This window comes from Diospyros lotus, chromosome 12 (genome assembly GCF_014633365.1).
Source record: "Diospyros lotus cultivar Yz01 chromosome 12, ASM1463336v1, whole genome shotgun sequence".
NCBI classification, from domain to species: domain Eukaryota; kingdom Viridiplantae; phylum Streptophyta; class Magnoliopsida; order Ericales; family Ebenaceae; genus Diospyros; species Diospyros lotus.
The window spans coordinates 2,551,908-2,579,386 of NC_068349.1; the positions used below are offsets into that span (position 1 = coordinate 2,551,908).

At 35.1% G+C, this 27,479-nt stretch overlaps 3 protein-coding genes across 6 annotated transcripts; 1 reads left to right on the forward strand and 2 right to left on the reverse strand.

Moving 5' to 3' along the window:
- Positions 1–9,027: 9,027 nt before the first annotated feature.
- Positions 9,028–18,416, reverse strand: LOC127814138 (glutathione gamma-glutamylcysteinyltransferase 3-like). 4 transcript variants are annotated; one of them, XM_052355414.1, is made up of 9 exons: positions 18,154–18,416; positions 16,650–16,806; positions 15,202–15,440; positions 14,041–14,204; positions 12,172–12,223; positions 10,890–11,117; positions 10,113–10,613; positions 9,345–9,502; positions 9,028–9,259 (listed from the first exon to the last, which is right to left on the reverse strand). In XM_052355414.1, exons 1-9 carry the CDS (start codon positions 18,226–18,228, stop codon positions 9,160–9,162), a joined length of 1,674 nt encoding a protein of 557 aa, XP_052211374.1. In that variant the 5' UTR covers positions 18,229–18,416; the 3' UTR covers positions 9,028–9,159. The 4 variants fall into 4 exon arrangements, with proteins under 4 accessions (XP_052211374.1, XP_052211378.1, XP_052211377.1 ...); XM_052355418.1 differs by lacking the exon at positions 16,650–16,806; XM_052355417.1 differs by lacking the exon at positions 9,345–9,502.
- A 5,280-nt stretch (positions 18,417–23,696) lies between these two features.
- On the reverse strand, positions 23,697–24,952 carry LOC127814140 (CASP-like protein 2A1). Its single transcript, XM_052355422.1, has 3 exons — positions 24,592–24,952; positions 24,384–24,507; positions 23,697–24,148 (listed from the first exon to the last, which is right to left on the reverse strand). The coding sequence occupies exons 1-3, from the start codon at positions 24,798–24,800 to the stop codon at positions 23,864–23,866; spliced, it is 618 nt and encodes a 205-aa protein (XP_052211382.1). The 5' UTR covers positions 24,801–24,952; the 3' UTR covers positions 23,697–23,863.
- A 1,453-nt stretch (positions 24,953–26,405) lies between these two features.
- On the forward strand, positions 26,406–27,458 carry LOC127814141 (uncharacterized). Its single transcript, XM_052355423.1, has 4 exons — positions 26,406–26,776; positions 26,884–26,920; positions 27,023–27,144; positions 27,233–27,458. Exons 1-4 carry the CDS (start codon positions 26,486–26,488, stop codon positions 27,293–27,295), a joined length of 513 nt encoding a protein of 170 aa, XP_052211383.1. The 5' UTR covers positions 26,406–26,485; the 3' UTR covers positions 27,296–27,458.
- The last annotated feature ends 21 nt before the right edge of the window (positions 27,459–27,479 follow it).

The following is a 27,479-nucleotide window of genomic DNA, read 5'->3' on the forward strand; positions in this document are numbered from 1 at the left end:
TACAAGAGATTTGCGGTAAGTGGCCAATACGGTCCATAGGCCGATAAAGAAGGCCGCGAAGAGCCATGTGAGAAGCAACCTCGTGGCCAACCACATGAGCAGGCCCCACGCAGATCCAGCCTCGTGGCCATAGGGGTGTCCCCTGCGACCTTGCCATGCCACCTCGGGCTTGCAGAGGCCAAGGCCATCATGCCTCGGTCGAGACCTCGAGGCAACACCGCACCAAAACATTTCCCCTAAATACTAGGCGATCCCACGTAACATGCAAATTATGATTACTCTCTCATACAATTTTTTTTTTTAAAATATTTAAAAAAAAAAGATAAATAATTATCCATAAAAAAATTTAATTCTAAAAGAATTACGAAATATGGGAATAAAAATTATTTATAAGAATGCAAATCATAACATGATTATAAAAAGTCAAGATAGACGTTATGTGCAAGATTTTTTATTTTGAATTATTTTAGATTACTTTATATTTCTCCATAAATAGACAGACACTTACTCTAAAAAATAGACGTTTTTGACACTGGTGTAAATTTTGTTTTACAATTTCTAACAATTTCAGCATCTAACTTAATCATCGGAGTATTTGTGCGATGATCGTCTCGCACTTTTTAACTATTTCTTTTCTTGCAAACTAATACGACGACGATATTTTTCATCAAATAAATTTATTATTATTTCTCGACAAACAACACTTATTAATAATAAGACCCAAAATCATTTAATATTATATTTGCACACTCTCAAAATTATATGTAATATACAAATGCAATGACAAAGACCTGTTTATCTTATTATTTATTTGAGGGACCACAGAACATTGATTCATTGTATTGCTGGGTTGGCAGTATACATGCCGTGTCGTTTTCAAACATATATAATATAAATAAATAAATATTTTTTTAACAAATTAATTATATTATATATAAAAAAATAATTAAAAATATTAATAATGTATTATTTTATAAGATTAGGATTAGGCACAAAGTGTGTCTCGGCGTCTCCGTCACTTCATTCTATTTCAACTCAATTTTCATCTTATTTTATTATACACTTAACCTCAAATGTAACTACTTTCTCCAGAGAGAGAGAGAGAGAGAGAGAGAGAGAGATTATATAAATGACAAAAATATCACTTTATTCAATTATAAATTTATTTATCTTTTCTTGGCCGTCTCCTTTCTCTTCTCTCTCTTCTTCTCATGACCATCTCCAATAATTGTCTCACCGTTTGGCCTCTTTTTTTGCGTGCTGATCGTCGTTACATCTTCTCTTTATGCAACAGAGTGAGATGATGCATCGACAATCGACGCGCGAGAGGCGAGGCAATTACTGGAGGCGACCATAGAAAAAGGAAAAAAAAAGAGGAGACAAGGAAGAAAGAGAAAATACATTTATAATTGGGTGAACAATATTTTTATCATTTACCATATGTCTCTAAGCCACTCTCTCTTTAAAGTTCTATGGCAAAGTAGCAAAACTCCTTATATATGGAGCTCAATAGAGTTCTAAAAAAGACAATACTACCCTTGCACTTTTTGCTATCTCCAATGTGACAGTGCCACACTCTCAAGCAGGGGCGGATTTAGGGGGGGCAGGCACGGGCTGCAGCCCCCCCCAAGATTCAGCCCTCCCCCAGATTTGCAAGGGAGGAGGGCTGAAATGGGTTATGGATCTGGGGGCCAGCCCTCCCCCAGATCTACTCCTAGATCCGCCCCTGCTCTCAAGTGTAATTTTGTTTACTTTGGAGATAAAAATGTTAGTTTGGTTTCCCTCCTTATCTATCACCCTATTTTTCTCTCTTCTCTCTCATTTCTCTTGTTGTCAACTCATCGATTGGTGCATTGACTTCTCGCTATCGTCTCGTTACTGTGCAGCGACAAGGCAAAATGGTAAGAGAAAAGAGAAAAAAGAAAGAGAAACAGCGAGGCAAGCAACAGGTCGGTGAGGCAAGATAGCGATCGACAAATCGACGATGGTAAGAAGAAGAGAGAAATTAGAGAAAAATGAAATGACTAGCAAAGAAGCTCAAAATAACTTTTTTACCCAGAAGGCAATGTCACTCAAGACAAGAGGAACAAAATGGCACTCCCCGCTGCCTCATTTATGGTGCATTAAATCCAACCACCAAAGTACTTTTCAAATTCATTCGTCTTTGCAAACTCCGCTTGCCAACAACTTTTCTGTTTTTTTCAAGTACAAGAATTAATTTTCAATCTTGAGGTTCCATCGGCCAATAAATTTTAAAATAGATCAAATAAATTACTTTTTATAAATAAGATTTTGTTAGCTAATTATTGAATTTTTATTTTTAAAACCTTTCAATGCAATCGATTGGTCGGTTGTTGGTTGAAGTGACTTCATGTACGAAAGTTCAATAACTTATTTGACAGATAAATCACACCAAATATCACTAAATTTTAGTGTATTTTTTATTTTGGTCATTAAATTTTAATTCTTTTTAATATGATCATATATAAAATTTTTCAACCATTTTATAACCAGAGTGGATGACATGACGTTGATGTAGCAAGTAATAAAAATATTGTATAATAATATTTTAATATAATATTATTATATATTAACAAATGGACGTTCTGATTAGTTGTCATTGCACAATAATTTTTATTATTTATCACATTAGTCAAAATCTTATATGTGATCATATTACAAAACTTTTTAAACTTCTGTGATCACATTGAAAAGAATTAAAATTTAGTAATCAAAATAAAAAATATACTAAAATTTAGTGATTTTTTGTGTGATTTATCCTTTATTTGACACATTGTAAACTTCCAAAGGTAAGGACAAAAGATGATTTTTTTTTTCCTTTCCCACTCAAATTAAGATCATTTTAAGCAATAATGAAATTCAACCCAAATTAAATAATCTAGAGTTGTACCATTCAAGTAAGATTTATTTTCGTGCTTCATCTAATCTGATCAAAATATAAATTTATATAATATTATAGTAATAATATTTTATTCTTATTTCTCATAATTTTTTTTTAATTTAAAATTTTCACGTAAATCTTCTATGTTTGATTATTTATTTGGTAATTTAATCGTAATTTTTATGTCCCAAGGTGGGGATTCTTCGGCCCATGGCTAGACATGGCCAAAATTGAACCGGACCGGCGGTTCGAACCGGAACCGGACCGGCCGGAACCGGACCCGGAACCGGCCGAACCGGAACCGGAACTGGAACCGGACCGAACTGGCGAAATTCGGTCCGGTTCCGGTTCAAGGTTCCGGAGAACCGGAACCGGAACCGCCGGTTCTGGTTCCGCGGAACCGGACCGTTGCCCCCCCCCGTGCTCCCCCCCGTCCCCGTGCGGCCGTGCCCCCCCCCCCCCCCCGTGCTCCCCCCCCGTCCCCGTGCGGCTGTGCCCCCCCTCCCCCAACGGTCCAAAATTGGACCGTTGGCCCCCCCCGTGCTCCTCCCCCGTCCCCGTGCGGCCGTGCCCCCCTCCCCCAACGGTCCAAAATTGGACCGTTGGCCCCCCCCCCGTGCTCCCCCCCCGTCCCCGTGCGGCCGTGCCCCCCCCTCCCCCAACGGTCCAAAATTGGACCGTTGGCCCCCCCCCCCCCCCCAACGGTCCAAAATTGGACCGTTGGCTGCCACCCCCAGCCAATTTTATTTTATTTTTTTTTAAATTTTATAATTCCTATCTATATATACCCCTCCCTCCCCCACTCATTTTTCACACTTTCTCTCTCTCTCTCTATCTCTCTCTCAAGTCTCAAGCTATTATTCTCTCAATTTTGTCTCTCATTTAATATTTCAATTTCAATTTCTTCAATCTTCTCATTTTGTTATTTATCAATTTATTCAATTATATTGTTAATTATTTATTACTTGTTACTATATTATTTTATCATTATTATATTTTTTTATTATCATACTTTTTTCAAAAAAATGGCAAGTGAAGGTAGAAATTTTGAAAATGTTGAAAATGTTGAGTTTGAAACTCAAAATTTTCAAACACAAGAGAGTGAAACTCAACAAAAGGGAGGTGGAAAAATTTCTACTTCTGATATTTTTAATATTCATTTCAAGAAAACACCAAAAGGAGATGGTAAATTTGATGTATCTTGTAATTATTGTAATCAGGTATACAAATTCAAGCAAGGAGGTGGATATGGTACTTTCGCCCGACATTTGCAAACAAAGCACCCGCTCAAGGTTGGATTGAGCCGCGATTAAACACAAATATCCGGGTTTGCTACCTCTTCAAACTCTCCTCAATTATTTCATTATAATGAAGCTAATTGTAGGTCTGGTTTAGCTGAAATGGTAGCAATTGATCATTTATCTTTTAGTTTTGGTGAAAAATTAGGTTTTACTCGATTTTGTCAAAACTTTGTTAATCCTAGTTTTAAATCAATTCCTAGAAATACTTTGAAAAGGAATTTGTTAAAATTGTTTAAAAACTCAAAAATTGAATTGATAACATATTTTCAAAACAATAATATTAATGTTTTTATTTGTAGTGATATTTGGAGTGATCATTGGCAAACTCATTCATATATGGGTATTACTTGTCATTGGGTTGATGAAAATTATGTTTTACAAAAAAGAATTCTTGCGTATTGATGTTTTGATGAAAGTCATAATGCTGAAAATATTTGTAGATTAATTCAACAAATTTTACAAGAATATAGATTAGTTAATAGAATTTTTTCAATTTCTTTTGATAATGCATCGGCTAATACTGCTTCTATTAATGAATTGAAAAGAATTTGCCAACCAAATTTTGAGTGGAAGATTTTTTCATGTTAGATGTGCATGCCATGTTTTAAATTTATGTGTTCAAGATGGTATTAAGTCACTTAATTCTTATTTAGATCCAATTAGAAATGTTATTTCTTATATTTGGGTACACCCTCGAACTGCAAAAGCATGGGCACATTTTTGCACCTCCAATGGTCAAACCCCAAAACGTTTTTCAAAAGATGTCCCTACTCGTTGGAACTCAACTTTTAAATTACTTAATCAATCTTTTGAATATAAAGATTTATTGTGTTCTTTTGCAGCAAATTATATTCCACAATATCTTATTTTTCCAACTATGTGGAATGTTTGTAGTTCAATTTTGAATATTTTACGAATTTTTAATGATGCTACTCATACACTTAGTAGTATTTATAAACCAACTTCACATCAATTTTTAATAGAAGCAATGAATGTGGCCGGTGTATTAATGGAAGGAATTAATGTTGAAGAAATTTGTCATGCTGTTTTAGAAATGAGAGAAAAATGGTTATGTTATTATCAATTTATTCCTGAAATTTTTCTTGTTACTATGGTATTTGATCCTAGGTGTAAATTTGATGGTTTAATTGAGTGTTTGTCTAACTATTATTCATTGTTAGGATTAGAAAATAATGAAGAAATTGATGTGAATATTATAATTTCTAAGGTTAGAACTTTATGCAATCAATTATATAAAGCATATGTTATTGCTCCTAGTAGTGAAGAATCATTTTCATCCATAGCTCCGCATTCCTCTTCCTCCCAATCAATGAAATGGGGTCATAAATTTTTAGATCAAAGGAGGAAAAAACCTAGATCGAGCTCACATTCGGAGCTCGAAACTTATCTAACCACAGTTTTTGAGTTTGGTGATGATACAGGTTTAAATTTTGAAATTTTGGAGTGGTGGAAAAGGCACAAGGAGACATTTCCAACTCTTGCAATTATTGCAAGTCAACTTCTTGCAGTTCCAGCTTCAACTGTAGCCGTTGAACAAACATTCAGTAGTGGAGGCAACATTTTGGACGAAAGAAGATCAAGATTGGCTCCAGAATCATTGGAAGCTCAAGTTTGCCTCGATGATTGGGAAAGAGCTAACATGCGACGTCAAGAAGAACTTATCCATTCATCATCATCTGACGAATGGGTTAATGATGGTTCAACAACAGCGACTTCCGACTCCAATGAAGATGCGTAGGATCCAAGTCCATATTTTATTTTTTTTCACATTTGTAAAAATTAATTACTTGTATTACATTTTTGTTGTAATTATTTTTTAATGAAATTAAGTCTAATTCTATTTTTTATTTTTTATTTTTCACATTTGTAAAAATTAATTACTTGTATTACATACTTGTTTAGTTGTTTTAATTATTTTTAATGAAATTATTACTTATATTTCTTCAATTTTTAGTAGTGTTTTTTTATTAAAAATATGGTTGAGAATATTTATATTTACAATTACATTTAACAATTAAAAATCGAAACCAAACCGAACCGAACAACGGAACAAGGACCAAAATTGAATACAACAATATTTAAAAAAAATTAAAAAAATTCGGTTTGAACCGGAACCGGAACCGTTGACCGAACCGGCTCAAACCGTTGACCGAACCGGTCCAAACCGTTGACCGAACCGGCACGAACCGGAACCGGAACCGAACCGTCCCAAACCGCCCTTGGGCGGTTCGGTTCAGGTTCAAAGATTTCTTGAACCGGAACCGGCGGTTCATGAACCGTGGCCATGTCTACCCATGGCTTTCTATATTCAGACTAGGGCACTTTTGTCACTAAACCAACAAATGTGAGGGTGTTTCTGGTATTCAGACTAGCCGTATGCTTGGACTTTTTTTCGTGTGAATGATTCAAATTTTTCGTTAATTTAATTATATTTTTAAATTTATTTTTTAAATTAATTTAACATCCTATATATTGACTATTTTTTTATATGATAATTTAAATTTTTCATTCTTTCGATTATTTTCTGAGTTTATATTTTTAAATTGATTTAATTCTGTACTTTTATATATATAAAAAATAAAATACACGTCACGCTCTATTTACATTAAAATAAAAAAATTAAATTGACTCAAAAATATAAATTAAAAAATATAATCAAAATAAGAAAAATTCTAGAAAACCCGACGGACTTACCGACTGGGTTATCGAAAGGGGGCAAAATCGTAAAAAGACGATTTTGCTCCCACGCCCTACTCTTTCCTTCTCCTTCCATGGATTTGCCTCTCCCCTGCCATGGTCGCTGCCGTCGCGCCTCGTTGCCCTTGCATCGCCTCGCCTCTGTCGTCTCTCTGCAATCGCCATCTCGCCTCGCCTCACCTCGCCGATAGTCGATGCAGCGACTGTCGGCTCGACGAGACGAGGCGCAGCGGCAGGGCGATGACAGCGGCCATGGCAGGGGAGACGAGAGCAACAGCAGGAGCAGTGGCCTGCTTTGCAAATTTGTAAAGTGGGGGCGGGGGCAAAATCTTCTGTTTGCTCCCTTTCTATGAGTCGCTCGGTAGGCTCGTCGGGCCTGTAGAATGACCCTCAAAATAATAAAAAATTTTGAGTTATGATATCAAAAAAATGTCAAAGTACAAGAATAATAAAAAATTTAGATTATTTATGAAAAATATAAAAATTAAACTGATTTAAAAATATAAATATAATTAAAATAATAAAAAAAATTAAATAAGCACAAGAAGAACGTAAGAGTAGGCAAGGAAAAGCATAGGTGTGGCGAAGAAGAATTGGCGTGGAGACAATGGCCACCCGCATCATGCATACAATACTACAAGCAGCATCTCATCATCTGATCTGAACAAAGAAAGATACTTTTTTTCCATAAAAGACTGAGCAGCTAAAGATAATTCTGACAGGAACCCCAATGGTTAGGAAGTAGGAAGGAAAGACGGGCAAGTTTTAAATTCATCTAACACAACTCAGAAGATTCAGCAACATATATATATATATATATATTATATAGCAGGTAGTTATCAAATATGCACAACATGCAAAAATAATCAGTAATTTAGAGATTAGATTGTATAAAAATAAAAATAAAAATAAAAAATAAATATGATACAAAATAAAAAATAATATTTTAAAAAAAATGTGAAAAAAATATATAAATAAAAAAATATAAGAATCGTTTTAATAAATATAATTTTTAAGTATAAAAATTATAAAAAATATATAAGAGAGCCAGAGATAAAGAGTAGACAGGTAGGAAAGGGGAAAAGAGACGTCGACGACTAGAAGGGAGGTGGGGTGAGTTTGGTGAGGATTAGGGGTAGAGACACATGACAAATTATGATTGACTCGTAACGTGCAATCAACTCACATTAATGTCATGTGTATTTTTTATTTGATACATGCATAAGTATTAGTCTCAAATCAATAAAAAAATTAAAAAGTACTGGATGAGAAACAATTTTAAAAAATGAGTAATGAGTAACATTTTAAAGTTCAGTGATCAAATAATAATAGAATGCAAAATTCAATGATTATTAGTGTAATTAACCTAAAAAGAAAATATAAGAAAATACATAACTATAAAAATATAAAAAATTATATAATTTTTTTTATAAATATAATTTTTAATATAAAAAATTTTGAGTTAGAGATCGAAAAAATTTCGTCTCTAACCTTTTCATGGACACTTTCAGCTATTTTTTTAATATTACATAATGACCTCGAAATATTTTTGAAATTATAAAAATGATCTATAAATATTTTTTTAGTATTTCTCGATATTCGGTACAAAAACCGTTTTAGAAACACACTAAAACAATAGGCCAAAACATTTTTGTACATCATAGTTTAGAGAAGCTCACAACAAAGAGACATACACCAAGGAAGAACATGCCAATGTCAATGGCTGTGGATTTTTTTTTTTTTTTTTTTGAGAACCGGTCTAAAGAATGTTCTCTGTTGAGGCAGTGGGTTACAAAGAAAATTCCAAATTTCATTGACATAGATCACTCATGATCCCAAATCATGAATTTATAATAAACTCATGCTTCCATGACCATGAATTCACAAAACACATTTGAGTTTCAAAACTTTCTTCTCAACCCACTGCTTTTTGTAAAATTAATCTTGTAGGGGCTTATGTTTTGGGCAAAGAGATACCAGTTATAACCTATAATTTACTGGAAGTTACCTGGGTTTATCAAAGAAACGACATAGCAAACTAAAATTTATGTAGCCGACTCCACGTAGTGGAATATAGGCTTTGAAATGTTGTTATCAAGAAACAGCTTGTAAACAGCAATCAATCCATGTCAATCTTGTCACCCATCAATGTTGTTGACATTCCAGCACCAATATGGTGGGAATGCTATTGAGCGTGTTTAATTCAGTAATTATGTTACAATACACATACCTTGGATTCTAAGGGTGTCTGCAGCTCAAACTAAAGCAAAAATCAAGGAGAAGAAAGATCACCAACATCTTGCATGAGGAAATGGAGCTGTCGTCGCAGGTGCAGAACCTACCAGACATTTACAACACGAAAATTTACAAATAAGAACAAGGTTCTGTTGAATTGAGAAGTCTATATGAAGTCAAAGTGTTACCATGGAATTCTAATGTGGAAGTTTCTGTTAAACATAAAAAGAGATGCTAATTTTTGACCAATTCCATCAATGTATCCTATGAACATCAAAGTCGGATTATCAACTTCCCGTATGCTTGTACCACCTTCAAAACTGAATTTGAAGATATGAAAGACGTGCTGGAACAGTAGGAGGTAGAAGAAACTGTCACAATATGCCAGAAGTAATCGATTTTTAACCCAGAGATGTGGTCAAAGATCGATGAAATATAACAACTGATAATGGAACCATAAAATGCTGTGCATTTGTAACCGGGCCCAAATAATTAACCTAATGTATTTCAACCTTTTTTCAAGACTGATTAAATAAACCAAACTTAAGGATCTATCTTCACTTTATTTGGGGGTCTTGCTGATTTTCATCAAAGAAGGTTTGGCCAAAAGCAAATGCAGTTGGCATCTTTCATTCAAACTGAACAGATTTTGGAGGACTAAGCGGGTCTAAGTTTTGACAAAGTGCTATCCCTCCACATTTCGAGGCATTCTAAGAGTTCTAACAAACTGGAACAATTAATCTTTTTAGTCAAAAAAGACAGATCTCTTAGTGACAGATTTGCCAAATTTGGCAGTATGGACTGGGCCCAGGATTTGGAAAAAGAGCGTATCTTATTCAAATTCTGAATAAAGGTGGAGTCCAGTTCCAGCACAGTTTGCATGCTCTGCTAACACACAATGAGGTAAAGATTATTTAATGAAAATAAAATATAAAACCTTGGAAATATGAAGTTACCTCCTCTTGTAGTAAAAGTGGAAGATTTTCAGTTTGCGTGAGACTATTCATTTCCGCCCGCAGCTTCTTGTTTTCAATATCAGACCATGTCGGCTCAGGCAGAGCCAATAACAATACTGTCAAAACATCAGCAGTAGATGGATGCATCCCACTGCAATTAATTGAGTCAACACTGGATCCTCTTTGACACCAAGGAATCAGCATATCAACCCTTTGTTTCCCTCCATCAATAATTACTGTTCCAGAAATCAACCTTACTGAATTTTGACCATTACCCTCTAAGAGTTTCGTATTTGAATCCTTAAAGCAAAATGAATTTGATGAACTGGACTTCCCAGACAAAAGTTGTGCTCCTTGGTGACAAACATTTGCTGCAATTTCAGGTAATGTAGTTTTGTTACTCAAGGATGTGATGCACTTGCAGTTTGAACTTTCAGAAGCCAACCATCTGGTCACATGCGCAAATAATTCAGTCTCTTGCACTTGTTTCAGTACCTCTCCCTAAAATCCAAAACTTGGAGAAATCAAAATTCACAACTTATTATTATTATTATTATTATTATTATTATTATTATTATTATTATTATTATTTATTTGAATTCCTGATACACAGTGAAAAGTATATATAGGAAAAATATAAAACAAACTGTAAAGGACAGACCACAATTTCCAGTAGAAATTGTTAAATGGACAAAGGAAGAAAAGATATAAAAGAAGGAAAAGGAAAAGCCAGGGAAAAGGAGAGCTAGGAAAATGTAAAAAAAGTAAGAAAAGAACCTTCAATTCAAGCCTTTTCTTCTCCTCTTCACTTAATATTGTGTTCTCATCCTCCGATCTTCGGACTTCTGCAGCCCACTTGATGAATTCATTAAAATCAGAAGGTAGTGATGCAATTAGTTTGAAGAGTAGTTCCTGAACATCTTTTATATCCTCTGACTTCAGCAGGAATGGAACATCATGAATTAAGTACTTCATAATACTGATCCAACTCCCATCTTTACAACTCTAGAGAAAAGTTTACAGTCATGATAAGCATTAGAAAAAAGTATATATACAGGAACATGAAACATGCTTTTTGGGCTCATGAAAACCCAATTTTTTTTTTATTTAACTAGAACAAAGAGAACAGAACTGCAGGCAGGAATTTTAATTCTAAAATTACTTGTGAAGCAAAACTTTCTATATTCTGAGAAATTTCAAGACCTTAATTCCACATACCATTAAAAGAAGAAAGTAAACAGAAAAGGGGAAGAGAAGGAAATGGCAGAAGAAAAAACTCGATAACTTTTATCAGCTTGTTTGCAGAGGGAAGTGGAGGCATGGAAAGCAAGCAATAAAAAGGGCAGAGGTCTTTAGAACCCTCTTAACTAATTCTGCGATGTTGTACTTTGGACAAAAATATTCTAAATGACTCCCACTTCAAGTGATAGTTTTTCATGGTGCTTGAGCACATAATTCCAGTACCCTGTTACTCTCCTCCTTGGATGGACCAGATTGAAGGAAACTACAAGAAAAGGGTATTCCAAATGCACGAAACTCATTGCTTTGCGAGAGTTGGGAAAGGGTTTGTTTTTGTATGCAACTTTTCCCTTGCTTTGGAATGAGGCCATTTCCACAACTCAAACCTGTATGACCTTCCAGACACGAAATAGCAACCTTACTGTTGCTACCAAGGTTAAGGTAATATGTATAATATTTTTTTCTTCAGAATTTTATCCATTACTTTATGTTGTCTTAGACGAAATGTGCATAAATTCATATGCTGCGCTACCATACCAAAGAGTTGCACTCCAGTGCTAGTGGAATATGGCACTAATCTACAAAACTAAATGTTATTTGCAGATTTAGGTGGTTTTTCCTTTGTCCCTAATTGTAACCATTTCCAAGCACCAAATGGAGCAGAGTATTCCACGTGCTAAGTTTATTGATGTTCTTGACATTGATGACTGGAAGGTTGTTGATCAAGAAGGAAGAAGCAAAACGGACAATCAAATAAAGTCAGAGATAAATAAATAAATAACACAACAGGATGAAAACAAAGGGCCAACTTGAACAGTACCACTGTATAAAGAATGGATGGTGCATTTTCAAGCCTTGAAAGAATCATGAACCTGCAAATGATGGAATTACAGTAAATAAGGGGAATAAGACCAAACAACCACAAACACTTAGCAAAAGGTAGTGTGCTCATGTGCTGACATGTAAAATACCTCAAGAACTACAACATACTCTCTATAGTGGACAACTTAAATTTAGAAGTCAAAGACACATGACAGGATAATTACAGAGTTCCATTAAGATTGGGTAATCAGAGATACAACTCCCAGATATTTATTCATTGTCTGTGAAATGGACAATGGAAAGGAGATGAAAAAAGCTGAAGAAACACAAATGGCAACAAATAAATAAAAGAAAAAAAACTCAAGAATTTTTATTATCATTACTGCTTATGGAGTCTGATATAAAAAAAAAAAAATGCATGCAATTACTTACCCATGCCCAAACCATACACAGTCTGCAATATCCTTCATAGTCCAGCATTATTTTCTCAACAGGTCAAACCCAGACAAAACTGGAACAAACACCACAGCTATGGAGGTTCTGAATTTCAGTTGAATTAAGAAATTCTAGCTGAAAATAACTTTCTTCTAGCTTGAAGTTAGACTGAGATGTCCATCTTGCATGAAACTTAACACTTTGCCCTTATTGAAATTGATGACCATGCCAATAAATAGCAACAGATGCAACTTGTAATGTTTACAAAGGAAAAATGAAAAATGTTAATGTTATAATAGATTTCACTGAGTTAATTGTTCCCAACTGTCCCCTTCCATAAGTGACAATGGTGATAATATGTTTTTCTTTCACATGGTCGCACAAAGTACTGCCATCCTAATCAGACTCTTGAGAAAGACATTTGTAAATTGCATATCAAAGAGTTTTGTTTCAAGGTAATAAGTTTATATTAGTCAAGGATGTAGTATTCAAGGAGCTTAGACCTGGAAAAGCATCAAGGCAATGAAAAAAGAGACAAATATCAGTTGTGGTCCAAAGGGCATGATCTCCAGCCAAAGAAAATCAGGCCACGGCATCCACTGCACTCAAGTCACAATATGGTGCTCCACCTATTGTCAAAATCTATTTTTGTTAGACAAAACTATTACAGTACATGAGCTGGGATCCCAGCATTGTTCCTAGCTATTAAAATTTATCAATAAATAGAGCTGTGAAATCGAAAGCTCTGAGCTCAGTAAGGGTGACAACTGTTGTGCTCCGAAGCTCCTACAAATGAGAATGAACACACAGTAATAGCCTATGACATAGGGCACAAAAACATATTTTTATGACCAGCCAACAACACACAACCTGGGCAGTGACATAACTTCATTCTAACCACCAAACCACACAATTATAGGCCATACCATGGTTGCACCTTTGAATTTGGGAAACTCTTATATTCAGCTCCCAACCTAGACAGGCATGTGCTTCCTGATAGGGGATTTTGGTTTCTAGAACTTGCATGTCATGTGGACCTCAACAGTGACCCTAGCATCTATAGGCCAGATCATCATATTAGACATTTCAGACCATGAGAAGGTAGCCGAAGGAGAGTATCAAGAGTCTACATCCAACACACACAAAGGCATAGACCTCTAGGAGATTTTCAAGAGCAGGTATAGCAGATTCCAGTGGTGACATGGAATTTGGCACAGCAGTCTATCAAAAGAAGTCATTGCTGAGAGGTTAGATAAAGAAATATCTATACCAACTGAAGGCAAATACATTGAAATGTTGTCAGCAGCTAACAGTTTTTATTCACTAAATTATGTGTGTATTTTTTAAAGCTTCTTCGCTTAAGTTATACTTTAACAGGAATGCCATTTCTACCATATTATTCAGTGCAGCATACTGAAAACTTATCACTTACCCCCTATAATGTCCTGTTGAATTGTCAATGGTATTCATGGCTTCCCAAAGAAGTGAAAGAGGGATCCAGTGAGGAGGATATTTAAACCGAGCAACATCCAAGATAAGAACCATATCTCTTCCAGCATGATACCCTCCAATAGGTGAAAAATGACCAGTTCCTGTCTGCAACCAAATGAAAGAACAAGTTTGCAACCCCCCATCTTGAAATTTCCAGAGTGAGGAATCAGTAACCAAATAGAGAAATTTTGTCCTTTTATTCTACAAGATGTTTGTTAACAAGTACATTTTGAATGAATATCATAACTGCAATATAGACAGAATAGTTACACACACAAACACAGGCTACTTCTTTATCATTCTTTTCCAGATTCTAACATAATTAAATTGTATTTTGGGTTTCTGCCTACCATTGATACAGAAAATAAAGAACGGTGATGAAACACATTTAATACTTTTTAGCATCTCCAAGTACAGTGTTCCTATATTATAATTGACATCATAAGTTGTAGATATCAATTCAGTTGCCACAACTGTACTGGCAAAGAGGCAAATGTACATTTTGCTAACCATGTATGTGCATAAATATCTTCAGTACCCTTTTGTACCTATATAAACAAATTTCTTTTCTTTTTTTTTTTTTTTTGGTTTGCTAAGGAAAAGAGGAAGGTGGGGCAACCGGCGTAGCAACTCCCTCTGGGCGTGACCATGAGGGCTATTCCTCACTAGGGAATGTTTGGTTTGAGCTATAGCTATTGCCGAGACAGTGAGCCCACCACCCCAGCCCCACTGCAGTTCACAACATTGGGCCTTATATCCACCGCCCTTTTTGACATCATGGGTCTGGGTCATCCTGCAAGAAGGATGGGTTTAAGGTTCGAACCTCAAACCTAGGGGACACAGGAGAACTTTTGAACTGCTGGCTACCACCACGGTGGTATATAAACAAATTTCTAACTGTTGCAAATAACAATAACGCCACAGGAATTCAATATCAGGGTCTCAATTTGCTCACATCGTAGCTACAAAAATTTATTTAACATCATGCCCTATTTGTGGGGATTACGGCTTGTGATGTTGCACTATGCACTATTTGTAATTAAGACAGATAAGCTATATGCTGAATATTACTGATTGCACAAAATGTATTGAGCTAGCAAACCTGCTCTAATTTTTCTCTGTGATATGATGTGATCATATGACAATCCTGAGAAGCAGCACATGAAACTACACAACTTCGGAAATGATCAATTGTGCTCTCATTTGCCCGAAATGCTTCAACGTTACCACCATTGCAATAGGCCAAACATACAACTTTTCCAAATGAGATGCCTTCCTCCTTTATCTTTCCTAACGGTTCACAGCAATCCAACATGGAATCATCAAACCATCTCCAAGGGCCTGTGAGAGAAACTCAAGAGTGAACATTTCTTTTTGAAAGATAAAAACATATTGACAAAAGTAGCACCCTAAGGGGAAAATGCCGTACAGAAACAAGCCCCAACAACATATGGAAATAAGCCATTCAGAAAACTTAAAAAGGAACCAAAACAAGATAAAACTCTTCTAACCCACTTAAGAAAGGAAATAAGGATATTTCCATTAAGGCAAGAAACGGATCTCTCAGAATTCTCAAAAGATCTCCTATTTCTCTCACACTGCAGAATCCACATAACATGAAAAGGAATATTATACCAAATCTCTACCAAATTCCTACTAGGGAAAGCCATTAAGGTCCAAACTAAAAGTTAGTATTACCCACTGGATACTAGAAAGAGATAAAACAAAACTCCAGATATCACAAGCCAATTGATCACAATAGATCCCTTTTCCTCAAAATAGTATAAATAAGAATGGTGACAAAAAAAAAAAATAAAAAAAAATAAAAGGGGTGATCCATGCAAAAAAATGCCATTCGGCTTTTCCACTTCCATAAAGATTTCCAAGGAAATTCAATCTACCTTTGTCGCAGAGAACTTTATAAAAGAATATACAAGAGAAAGTTTCCTGACTTGATGGGCTCCAAACCCATCTGACCTCTCCCTGAACACCCTAGAGAGCTGGGAGTGAAGAAATTCAAACAAATCTGAAGTGGAATCTATCTCTCAGTTTCGAGAAAATAAGGAACCAGGCAACGTTATTGGATGGGAGACAAGTAATCATTCATTGAAGCTAATTTGGTACTGGGTAACAGAAATAAATCTGAAAAGAGAAGCTTCATGGGAATGGAACTATACTAACAATCAAACAATAATCTAATTATCTTCTGATCAACAACCTGAACTGGGGATAAATCTAAAGAAACCATCCCAAAACTCTCATGATATCATTAACCAGCTCCATAGATGGAGTTAGATCAACTTCCTCGACCAAATCCATATTTGAATTCAATGACCTTTTTTCCATATCACATCATCATTATTTTCAAACCTCTGCAGCCATTACCTAATTTGTTGAAAACTTTCATATTCCTAACTCCTAAACCTCTGCTCTCCTTTGGAAAACAAAATTTAACCCAACTAGTTAAAGGAAACCTAAAATCATCTCCTATATCTCCATCTCCCCAAAGAAAGTCCCTCTGTATTTTTCTATGTACCGAACTGAAATTACCTTTCCATTTTCTCCCCGGATCAATTGCAAGGGAATTTAGGACCATGGCAAGGCTAGCTAGACCACAATATGCAGGCTCAGATTGTGTTTGGTAGTAAGAGATCAATTTGAAAAATCCTTCCATGCTCCCTGTGCTAAGAGCTTCAACAAACAGCTCCTGCAAACTCCAAAGATAAAATTAATACAATGGCACTGCATAACCTAAAACTTTTGATCGAACGATAAGTGTGCATGCTTGTCCTACACTCTCCAGAATTACGTCTAAAATCATGAAAAACCAGATTTACCAGACAAAAAATGAACAAGGATTTTCACCATTTTTCCAGTCCAGTGGCAGGTGGGTGTTAGACACCTATATGGGGATTCACAGATTCTGTATTTAGAAGACTTTCTTCTGGCATCACTTAGATAAAAAAAAAACAATGCCGAAAGCAAAGAAACCACAAGTTGGGTGACAGCAAAGCAATTCTTTTTGCTACCCTGCAATGCTTATCATGTTACCCCTACATATATGCAAAGAAGATCATTGTTACAGGAAGAATCAGAACTATTCCCCGCTGCAAGCTCATTTCACAAACATGAAATTTATCTTTAGAGCCCAATATGGTGGTGCTTCTCTTTTCTTTTCTTTTTTTTGTTGAAAAAAGAGAGCGCTTATACATTTGTGCAAGTCAAAGCATGTAGTAAATAGAAAACAAGACATGTGTAGGGAAAACCAACAAAGATAGTTTGTGTTGAACAGAATATTCATAAAAACCATGTTCCAGTTCTACCATGATTCCCGCAAGAAGAGCAAAGCATGAAGTTGACAATAATGACTAATGACACTTGTAGGCAAACAAAACACCATCCCAGGAGAATTAGCTTCTCTAGATATGACGCAATAAGGCTTTCTTTCAATTGGATTGGCAAGTAGAAGGAAGTGGCAAAACAGAGAGAATGAAACACCATTTTTCTTCATGTTTGACCTCCTAATTTGTCAACAACAAAAAAAAGAGAATTTATTTGCTTCTTTTTGCTTTTTGAATTCATAAAAAATAAAGAAAATTAACGAGCAATGACATCAGAACTAAATCTGTCAACAACCAGAGACAAAGATTCCCTTTTAAATTTTCATTTTTATTTCTCTCACCAAATCCTCAAACCAGAAAGAGCACTACAATATAAGGAATGAACTAATAATCAACCCAACTGGAAATATCTAATCCCTCTTTTATCTGTGCTTCCACAAATTCCATTCCCACCACTGAAACCACAGCCTCCAACTGATCTCTCAACAGATCATGACAAGTAAACTATCCAGACGCCATTACACATCCACAAACATTACCGGTTTCAAGTGAAATGTGTACGTTCCAACACACATACTAGATTAATGATTTAGCGCTCTAAAGTTTGACTTCTAACAAGAGCTTAAAGATGGTAACAACAGATGCATATCTATGAATATCACTACATAAGGTCGTACGAGTGGAGAGACAAAGTGAAAATTAGCGCGTCTCACCTCGCCTTCCGGGGAAGCGAAGTCAATGGCGGGAGGAGACGGAAGAACTCTTCTGTAAAAGGTTGCCACAGCCATTCTGGAAACCTGAAGCGATGATTTCCTCTAAGAACTGTGGATCTAAGGATTTGGAAAAGCTCGAAGCTGTTTATCTGATCCGATGATCACAGTGACCGGTCCCCGTCCGGCGAGCACTCAGCAGTGCAGGAGCTTTACCGTTTTGCTTTGGGCGGGCATTTTACACCTTCCCGGTCGGGCACGGGTAGCGTCCCGACCCGTATATATATTATAGGGTAAATTAACCACATCCATTCCACTTTATTTATCATTTTATATAATTTTTAAGTTTTAAAAATTTTCAAATTAATCCTTAAACTTTTTAAAAATACCTATCATACCCCTAATATTTAACTTTTGAGAGAATAGTATAACCCCTAATCTCTTGATTTTTGTCCATCGTATTCTAAAAGGTTAATAAATTATCATAATCTTCTTGAATATTAGAGCATGAGAAAAAAATCTTTAACACTATCATTTAACTTTTTGTTGCCGAAAATTTTGATTTTAAATTGTTAATTTGTCTATGATTAAAAAGGTATTTAAGTAGATTTTAAAGTTGATTAACACTAAGTTTAACGACATAAATTAATTTTTTTATTTAAATAATCTTATTTAGGTGGTTCAATCACTATTGATTATACTTGAGATCTAGTTTAATCAATACGAGTGTATCTTGTTTGGGTCACGTTCGACCTCTACTTGCTTAATTAGGTCATTTTCAACCTTTTAAGTTAAACTAATCTTCATCTCAATATTTTATTTAGGTCTAATTTGATCAAAGAAAAAAGAATTTTACAAAATTGAAGGCTAAGCCAATCTTATTCAAAATTAAATTGCCTTATTCAATTAGGATTCTTTATACTAATTTTGATAAATTTGGAATAAACTCTTTTTTCTAAGTCTTATCTGGTTTGTATAAGATAATTATGCCTAATCATTATATATTGAAGAGACTTAATTCTAAATAAATAATTATTTCTAAACTATTGTACATAAAGAGGGTGTATTAGTGAGATAAGAAATTTGAATAATGATCTTTAAGCTCTCTTAACTCTTTTTTTTTTTCTTTTTTTTGCTCCAACCTTAAGAATTAAAGTAAAAACATTTTTACTATTTGTCTTTTATAATCTATCAAACTTAACAATTTAAAATCAAAATTTCCAACCATCTAATAAGTTTTTTTTTTTTTAAGGGCGTGAAAATAAGTTTAATCTCCTTTTAAAATCAAAGTCTAACTAAATGGTAACGGAAAAATCCTAACGGTCTATTTACTTGTGAAAAATGTTTTTTAATTTCTGGTCTCTAGTTTTCATCTTTGTTTATATGTTTCTATTTTTATAAAAAATGAAAAATATATTTCTTTCTGCCAAATAAAATCAATTTTAAATTTTAAAATAATAAGATGATGTGTTTAAAATAATGTTATTTTCTATTTGAGAGTTGCAACCATTATCTTTTTAGATTAGATAAGAGATGAACTTTGAATGACAACGGCAGCGTTTTGACAATTATCTTCAAAGGATACAACAAGTTGGTTCTAATATTCGAACATTTCAATAATTAAGAGTGTGCAAACAGTTAGTTCAATTATCAAACTGATCGAAATTCACTGATCGATTAAATCAAATCGAACTAAACTGACTGATTAATCTGGAAAAATTGAATTAATCGATAACCCAAAAAATTGAATCAAAATTATATAAATTGAATAAACACAAAAAAATCAAAGAAAATCAAAATAATCGATAAAAAACATATAAACTAAAAAAAATAATATTATTTTATAAATAAATAAAAAATATACAAAATCAAAGAAAATAATTTCGTTTTATAAACATCAAAATAGAATTATTTTAAAATTCGATTTTTCAAATCAAAAAGTGAAATCCAAAATCAAAAATCACACTTTTGAAATAAATTAATCGAATTGAACCGACGCAAACAAAAATCAAATTGAATCAAAAAATTTAATTAGTCCAATTCGATTAATTTAAGTAAATCCAACTTTTGGTGGTGAATTTGCATGCCCAAAGTAGATCGAGGAAAGAGGCTAGTTGTGAATATTGTTGACAGCCAGGGTGGTTGCTCGTCGTCCTGCTGTTCGCTCGCAGTTCCTTATCGTTCATGGATCCTCGGCCGGAGCCAGTGACCTACATCTACGGAGGTTCGTTTCTATCGCTAGCTAGCTGTTTTCCGATTCGGTTTCACGGCACTGAATATATTCTTGTTCTTCTTATTCGTCTTCTCTGTCTGCATACGAGAGTCCTATTTTTCTGTGCCATGGACATACCCACAATGCATCAGTGACCTTTTTGTCGCGACCTTACTATTGATATCTTCTGGTTACCAATGGCAGCCTCGCCATTGTTGAGGAGTTTGGTTTTTGGGATAGTAAGTCTAACTAATCTGTAATGTAGATCGCAGGCAGGAAAATATGCTGAAGCCTGGCGATGTGATTCAGTGCCGAGAATGAGGGTTTTCGACCCGAAGAAGTAAGTCTCATTGCAAATTTGCAGTAATATCCCTTGTATACTCTTGGTATTTGTAAGATCTTCAGCAGCTAGGTTTTAGTTGATTCCTCTGTTCTATTGGCTTCCTTTGTTCTGTAGCTCTGGGTTTGTCTTGGCACTAGATAATCCAGTGTTATCAACTGAGGAATTTGTCCTTTGGAGGGTTTGCTCCCTTCCTAAATTCATAGTTTTGGCCTTACGAGTGCTTCATGAGCATCTTGTGGCCGCTGGAAATTATTGGTGGACATTCATCTTTGTTGCACACTTTGATTTGTGTTCTGCCAAGCTCTGTGGTTTGCACTTTCAAGGTTCTGGTCAAGGCATATTGTTCATTCTCCAGCGTTGGTAGGCACATTGTTTTGTCTCTGCATATCAGTTTTAAATATGCCTGGCCCTTCAACTAGAGAACCTGCAAGGTTGGTCTGACATTGTAGATTCTTTCTCTCAATCTTACCAGTTCAAACTACACTTTTGTTGCCAGTGCAAGTTTATGCCTGTTTGAAGCTTGGGCACAGCTTAATAGCCCAATACACAATATGACTTGAATTTTCTAAGTATCTCCCTAGTTATACTTGGGTGGCAGTGCTATTGAGGAAAGTTTGAAATTCATCATCATCATCATCATCATTTTTCCAAACTCTAACTAAGTGGGGGTAGATATTGAAGATTTTATTGTGCTTAAAAATGTAGTAGTCACTAAAAATTTGAGGTTGGGCCTTGGTACCAAGGCTAAGGTTCTTCCTTTATGACTGAAAAGTCACAGATTTGAGTTGTGAAAATAACATCTTTGTCAAAAAAGAAAAGAAAAGAGAAGGCTATAAAAATATGATATTCCCTCATCCCTTGTAAAGTGGGATGTCTTGTGCAACAAGGACACCCTATTTCTGTTTCTAAGCTTGAGTTATGTTATAATAATATTGTCCAAGTAATTGCCTAACTCAAGAAATCGAACATAAGAAATGTTTCATTTTGTGTAAAATAAATTTTTTAATTTTTCTTTTTGTGAGAAATGCTTTTATGTATCTGTGGTAGAAGTATAGGTGTCAAAAGGGTCGGCCCGAATCGGCCCACGGGCTTTTTAAAAGGGACGGGCCGGGCCTGGGCCCTTTTGCCATGGATAGAGCCCGGCCCGGCCCACGGCCCCTCTACAAAGGGGTTAGACCGGGCCGGGCTGGCCCGTCCCGTGGGCTAGAGGGCCGGGCCGGGCCCTTAGCCCACAAGGCTTAGCGGGTCGGGCCCGGTGGGCCCGATCCTTTTTTTTTCTTTTTTTTAAATAATTTATTAAAAAATAATACATATAATATATACATATATAAATATCAAAACAATACATATATAAAAATTAATTTTATTCTTTTTAAAATATTTTCTATCTTAATTCTTAAATTTTAAATATTATTTCATTATTTTATATTTCAAAATTCTATATGTCTTATAATTTTTCTTGTGAATTAATATGAAAAATAATGTACATATAAAAAGGATAATGTTTATTTATAATTTAAATATATAAAAAATTTAACTTAAAAATTTTAAATAAATTGATGATTATTATTTATATATATTGCGAAATTAAATTTTTTAGTATTCAATATCAATAATTACTAAAAAATAACAAAATTTTAAAAAAATGAATAAGGGCCTTACTGGCCCATAAGGGACCAACGGGCCGGACCGTGGGCCTAATTTCTTTGGCCTAGCCTAGCCCATTTGAACAGTAACGGGCCGGGCCAAAGCCCGGCCCGTCATGGGCTAGACTGGGCGGCCGGCCACCCTTTTGACAGCTCTAGTAGAAGGGGAAAGAAAAATGAATCAATGAGAGGATAATTAAACCTGAAGAAAATAAACAAATGCTCTGGTCGGTACTATGTAGCAGTAGCATCTTGTACTTTTAGTACTCAATTCTTAGTTTACTTGGTGCAGTTCATTAATTGTCTCAGTGTTAATTGATTGTTCATTTGTTTGAATTGTTGATGGATAGGATGCGGAAATGGAAAATGAATATGATATTAAATAAAAATAAAAAAATAATATTTTAAAAAAAGTAAGAAGTAAAAATGTCAGTGAAATGTGTAAATAAAAAAATTATACTGAATATTTTGTAAATATAATTTTTGATGTAAAAAATTATAAAAAATATTTATTTAATTTAAAAATAAACATAAATTTTGAGTCTAACTCTTCATGCATGCATGAAACGCATTTTTAATATTACAAAATGACCTTAAAATATTTTTAAAATTATAGAAATTACTTAAAAATATTTTTTTGCTGTTTCTCGATATTTCAATATAAAAAACATTTCGAAAACATTAAAACGACAATTTGGAGGCATTTTCATGCATCATAGGTTGATGGTGGACGCCTTAACCTTGTATTTTGTTGATACTTTATCCTTTGCATTTTATTTTTTTTTTCACTTTCTTTCTAAGACAACTGCCCCTTGTATGCAGTTTGTCCAGTATGAAGTTCGTTGAAGCTGCAAGGAACATTAATGAAGATGGTAGAAATAAATATTTTGAAAAATAATATTTTAGGTGTAAAAATAAAAATTAATATTATTTTATTAATTTATTTATTTAAAATTTATTTTCTAATTTCTTTTAATTTCTTTATTTCCTAGGAATCCCAATTAGATTTGGATTATCTTTATAACCTTAATTAGATTGGATCAAGAAATTCTAATTAAAGTAGATTTTTATCTATTAGTTGTTTATAAATAATATTTTAATAATGTATGGTAAGTCAAGCTTTGATAGATAATATTAATTAATGATATTTGATTTATATGAGCAAATATCATCTTCTACACACACAAACATTATTTACAATTTTCTCTTGGTCAAATACATATTTTAGTCCATGTAATTGCACATTTTATTCACTTGGACACTCAATTTTGTTGTTGTTGTTTTAATTATACCACTGAACTATGTAATTTCTAGTCAATTACACACCTCAACAAATTTGTCGAGGACAATGAATTAATTATAGTTTAGGGGTGTAATTAAACCAATAAAAAGTTCAAAGGTACAATTGATTCAAAATTACATGGTTCAAACTTATAATTGAAATAACAAAAATTCAAGTAAACTGATTACTGGGTACATTAACACAAGCTAGAGGAAGATAGTGCTATGTGATCAGCCATGGAAGGAACCATTACCAAGCTCTAATGTGCCCTTGGCTTTTGGGGTAATAACAGGCGGATCAAAGTTGGTGAAGAGCCTGTAGGAGGAGATGAGTGAGAGCAGTGCATAGCAAAGCAGAACCAGGAATGTGATGGCCGTGGATGCAGTTGCCCTTCTGCAGAACCCACCAAAGGAGCCACAGGCTTCACTCCATGTGATGCCTTGGTCCCCTTTGTATGCCAAATACACCACTTCAGCTGATGTTGCCGCAGCAGCCAGTATTATGTATGTCAACACCTACACTTGTTTATCATAATTGATTGCATCAGTTATTGACATTGTATAGCCTTTTAACACAATAATCTGCATTAAAAGATAAAATTAGATAAAGGGTATTATCAGGACACGAGATCACTAGATCCTTATTCTGCTGGAGTGGGGAGAGGGTTGCATTTGTTTTTATCATTTCTCTTGTTTCTTGGCCAGAAGACTAATTTCATAATAGCCGACTTGACCTAATATAGCGGAAAACCTGATCGAGGAGGAAGAAACTCCAGGCTGTGAACATGGTTAAGGGGGGAGGAGCAGCTGCAACAACCGCCACAGCTGAAAGAAGGGAATAGCCTGCACAGACTCCATTGGCATGCACCAGGTACCTGCACGCACATGAATATCATCATCATTGTTCATATACAGAGAGAGTTGAAGAAGATGATGACGACGATGATGATGATGAGAACCTGAAAGCTCCGAGATGGGAGTAAGAGAGAGAGCCAGAGTCATTAGTCTGAGAGTTCTTGAGCATGAGGACGAGCGCCACCATGCACAGCCCCAGTGGCAGCAGCCGCAGCAGCGTCTCGGCGGTGCGCGTGGGACTAGTACCACTTCGGGTGCTTCCTCCTCCTGCTGCGGCCTCCTCGCCGCCTTGGCTTGGTGGCCGGGCCTCCATGGGAGAGGGAGATGATGATGAGCTTCCGGGTCCAGTAATGGAGCTTGTTGCCACCACCCCTTTGCCACTTATTAATGGTTGGCCTTTCGGTGTGGTAGTTGATGAAGCACTAAATGCTCATCAAAGTTCCACATCTTCCCAAATGCATGGCTCTCTCTCTCTCTCTCTCTCTCTCTCTCTCTCTCTCTCATGTTCCCCACTAATTGGGATCTGAACCCTACATGTTGAATTCATGTTTTTGACGATTAAGTTAGTATTCAATACTTTAAAAATAAGAAAAAAGACATGATAATAAGTATATGTATGTATCTCTTCTTTTATCTTTCAGAGAGATTATAGTGCTTATATAGTTTAATCGAAAATGGTCTAAGTGCGATTTTCAATGAAACCTTCTTTATGATGTGACCTTTAGGTATGGTCTTGGGTGGCACTCTGATTTGTAATTTCTAGACAGTTTTAGGGGCCATTATAATGTGACCTTTGGGTATGGTATTGTGTGGTACTCAATTTGTAATTTCTGGACCATTTTAGGAGCCATTCCTTCTGGTCAAGACGTGGGTAACCATGCGACACTTTCTCAACAGGGGCAGGTATCACTCTAGGGTTAGCTTGCTGGTAAATTAAGAACTTTTCATCACTCTCTATTTGTCTCGTCTCTTTTGGAATAACTTTCTAACTCTATATATCAATATCAGATATTAACAAATATAGGCTTTTCTCACCACAATTTAGGAAAATAATTTACACAAGTATGAAAATATGAATTATTTTGACTTTTCAATGAAAGTCTAGTCACAATAAATCGCATTATTTTTAGTCTCCAATTTTGGTGAAACTTTAGATAGAATAAAAGTGAGATTCTACAAGATTTTTTTTGGAATAAAAAATTATATAAGATTGAGACTTATATGTGCAAATATAAGTGAGATTTATATATATAATTTTTATTTTATTTTTTTTCTTATGTATACATGTGATCTCACTTTTTTTTTATGTGATAGGTGATCACATGCCACATCATATGCCTCTTAAATTGATTTTAGATATTAAATAAAATTATATTCAATTGAGTTAATTGAGATAAAATTGTCAAAATTGAAATGTTTGGATAAATTTATAAATTTGTAAAAAAATTTAGATTTTTATTGCTATTCCACCCCCCCCCCCCCTTTTTTTTGTAAGTGTTTCATTGAAAAAATTTCGAACTTGTCTACAGTTTTAAGGTAGAACATATCTCGAGTCTCGTAATGAAAAATTAAAAATAATAGATCTAAACTATTAATATATATATACATATATATATTTATAATCTACTAACATTGAAAGATTATATACAAATGTTAAAGAGGAAATTTTCAAACGGCTTTACTTTTAAATTTAGAAGATATTTCAAAATATGAAACATCAATAAAGATATTTTAGTATACCGAATATTTTTTCATATGAAGATCAAAACAATGTCGTATTTGAACAAAACATTTTGTTTTGGATGAGAGAGCATATTTTGGATTTTGGAATTTTAAAAATTAATCCAAGTCAAAGGCAACCCAATATGGGATAGGATGAACCAGGCTGGCTCAAGCCTGGCCATCCACTCCTTCACAGGAGAGAAGATAAAGTGAAGAAGAGTGAAAGGAAAAGAAAAAAAAAACAAAAGAAAAAAAAAGGGGGGGGGTAGAAGGAAGATGTCTCTGGAGCTTCTTCCCCATGGCGGCCGCCACCACCACCACCATCCAATCCCATCATCAGTCCACTCTCCTACCTATCTCACTGCAAATATTCAAGCCATGAGAATGGCGGAACCCAAGAAAGAAATCAACAGCTTCAAGAAGCCAAAGCCACAGCTGAGGTGGGGAAGAAAGAGGCCTCCACAAGCCATCACCTGGCCAAGCTACAGGGCAATCTCAGCATCACTTGCACCCCTGGACTTGACAGAGGACAATGTCAAGCAGGTCTTAACTGATGCTAGAGCCGAGGCAAGTTTTGTCATAAAGATCAAGTTATCTAGATCTGGGATGCATTTATCACCATTTGGGTGGGTTGAGAGTTTTCAAATCTTTGATGGGTTTTTGTTTCTTGGCAGTTTGGGCAGATCTTTGACGCATCAGTTGGCATAACAGGTGAATGATTTTCTCAATCAAGTTCAAGGTAGATAATGCCTTTTCCTTTATGGGTTCTGTTCTGTAAAGTGGTACTACAAATGCAAGGGTGAAACTTTGTAGGAGTGGCAGAACTGGCTGAAATGGATGGGCCCTTTGTGAAGATTAGGCTGAAAGGTCGGTTTTGGCACAAGAGATCTACTGTCTTGGACAGGCTTGCAAATTACTTGAAGCAGAAGATCCCTGTAAGCCAAATGGGTCAAGAAATGGAGTTCTTTCTTGCCGGTTTGGTGGTCCTAAAATGTTGAAATTTATTCTTTTTTCTTTTCACAGGAGATCTTGGAGGTAGACATAGAAGATGAGAAGCAGTTGGATGACAGTCCCGAAAACTTCTGATGAGGCAGAGGACTTTGAGGGTTGTCTAACTGAATTTGGGACTTCATTTATGGTCTCTGTTGTGTTATTTTCTTTGGTTTGGTCATTTGGGACAGCCAAAAACATGGAGATTTTGAGTCATATCAATGAATGAATGAATCCATGGAAATGTCTCTTTTAAGCATTGACAGGGACCACTTGCTTG

Bases quoted from the DNA above. Each gene is read 5' to 3' on its own strand.
- LOC127814140 (XM_052355422.1), bottom strand. From the start codon at position 24,800: ATGGAGGCCCGGCCACCAAGCCAAGGCGGCGAGGAGGCCGCAGCAGGA. The intron at 24,508-24,591 runs GTTCTCATCATC...ATGTGCGTGCAG, and splicing joins TCCCATCTCGGAGCTTTCAG to GTACCTGGTGCATGCCAATG. The intron at 24,149-24,383 runs GTTTTCCGCTAT...AAACAAGTGTAG, and splicing joins GTTTCTTCCTCCTCGATCAG to GTGTTGACATACATAATACT.
- LOC127814138 (XM_052355414.1), bottom strand. From the start codon at position 18,228: ATGGCTGTGGCAACCTTTTACAGAAGAGTTCTTCCGTCTCCTCCCGCC. The intron at 16,807-18,153 runs GTGAGACGCGCT...TGGAGTTTGCAG, and splicing joins TCGCTTCCCCGGAAGGCGAG to GAGCTGTTTGTTGAAGCTCT. The intron at 9,260-9,344 runs GTAACACTTTGA...AATGTCTGGTAG, and splicing joins TTCCACATTAGAATTCCATG to GTTCTGCACCTGCGACGACA.
- LOC127814141 (XM_052355423.1), top strand. From the start codon at position 26,486: ATGTCTCTGGAGCTTCTTCCCCATGGCGGCCGCCACCACCACCACCAT. The intron at 26,777-26,883 runs GCAAGTTTTGTC...GTTTCTTGGCAG, and splicing joins TAACTGATGCTAGAGCCGAG to TTTGGGCAGATCTTTGACGC. The intron at 26,921-27,022 runs GTGAATGATTTT...GAAACTTTGTAG, and splicing joins CGCATCAGTTGGCATAACAG to GAGTGGCAGAACTGGCTGAA.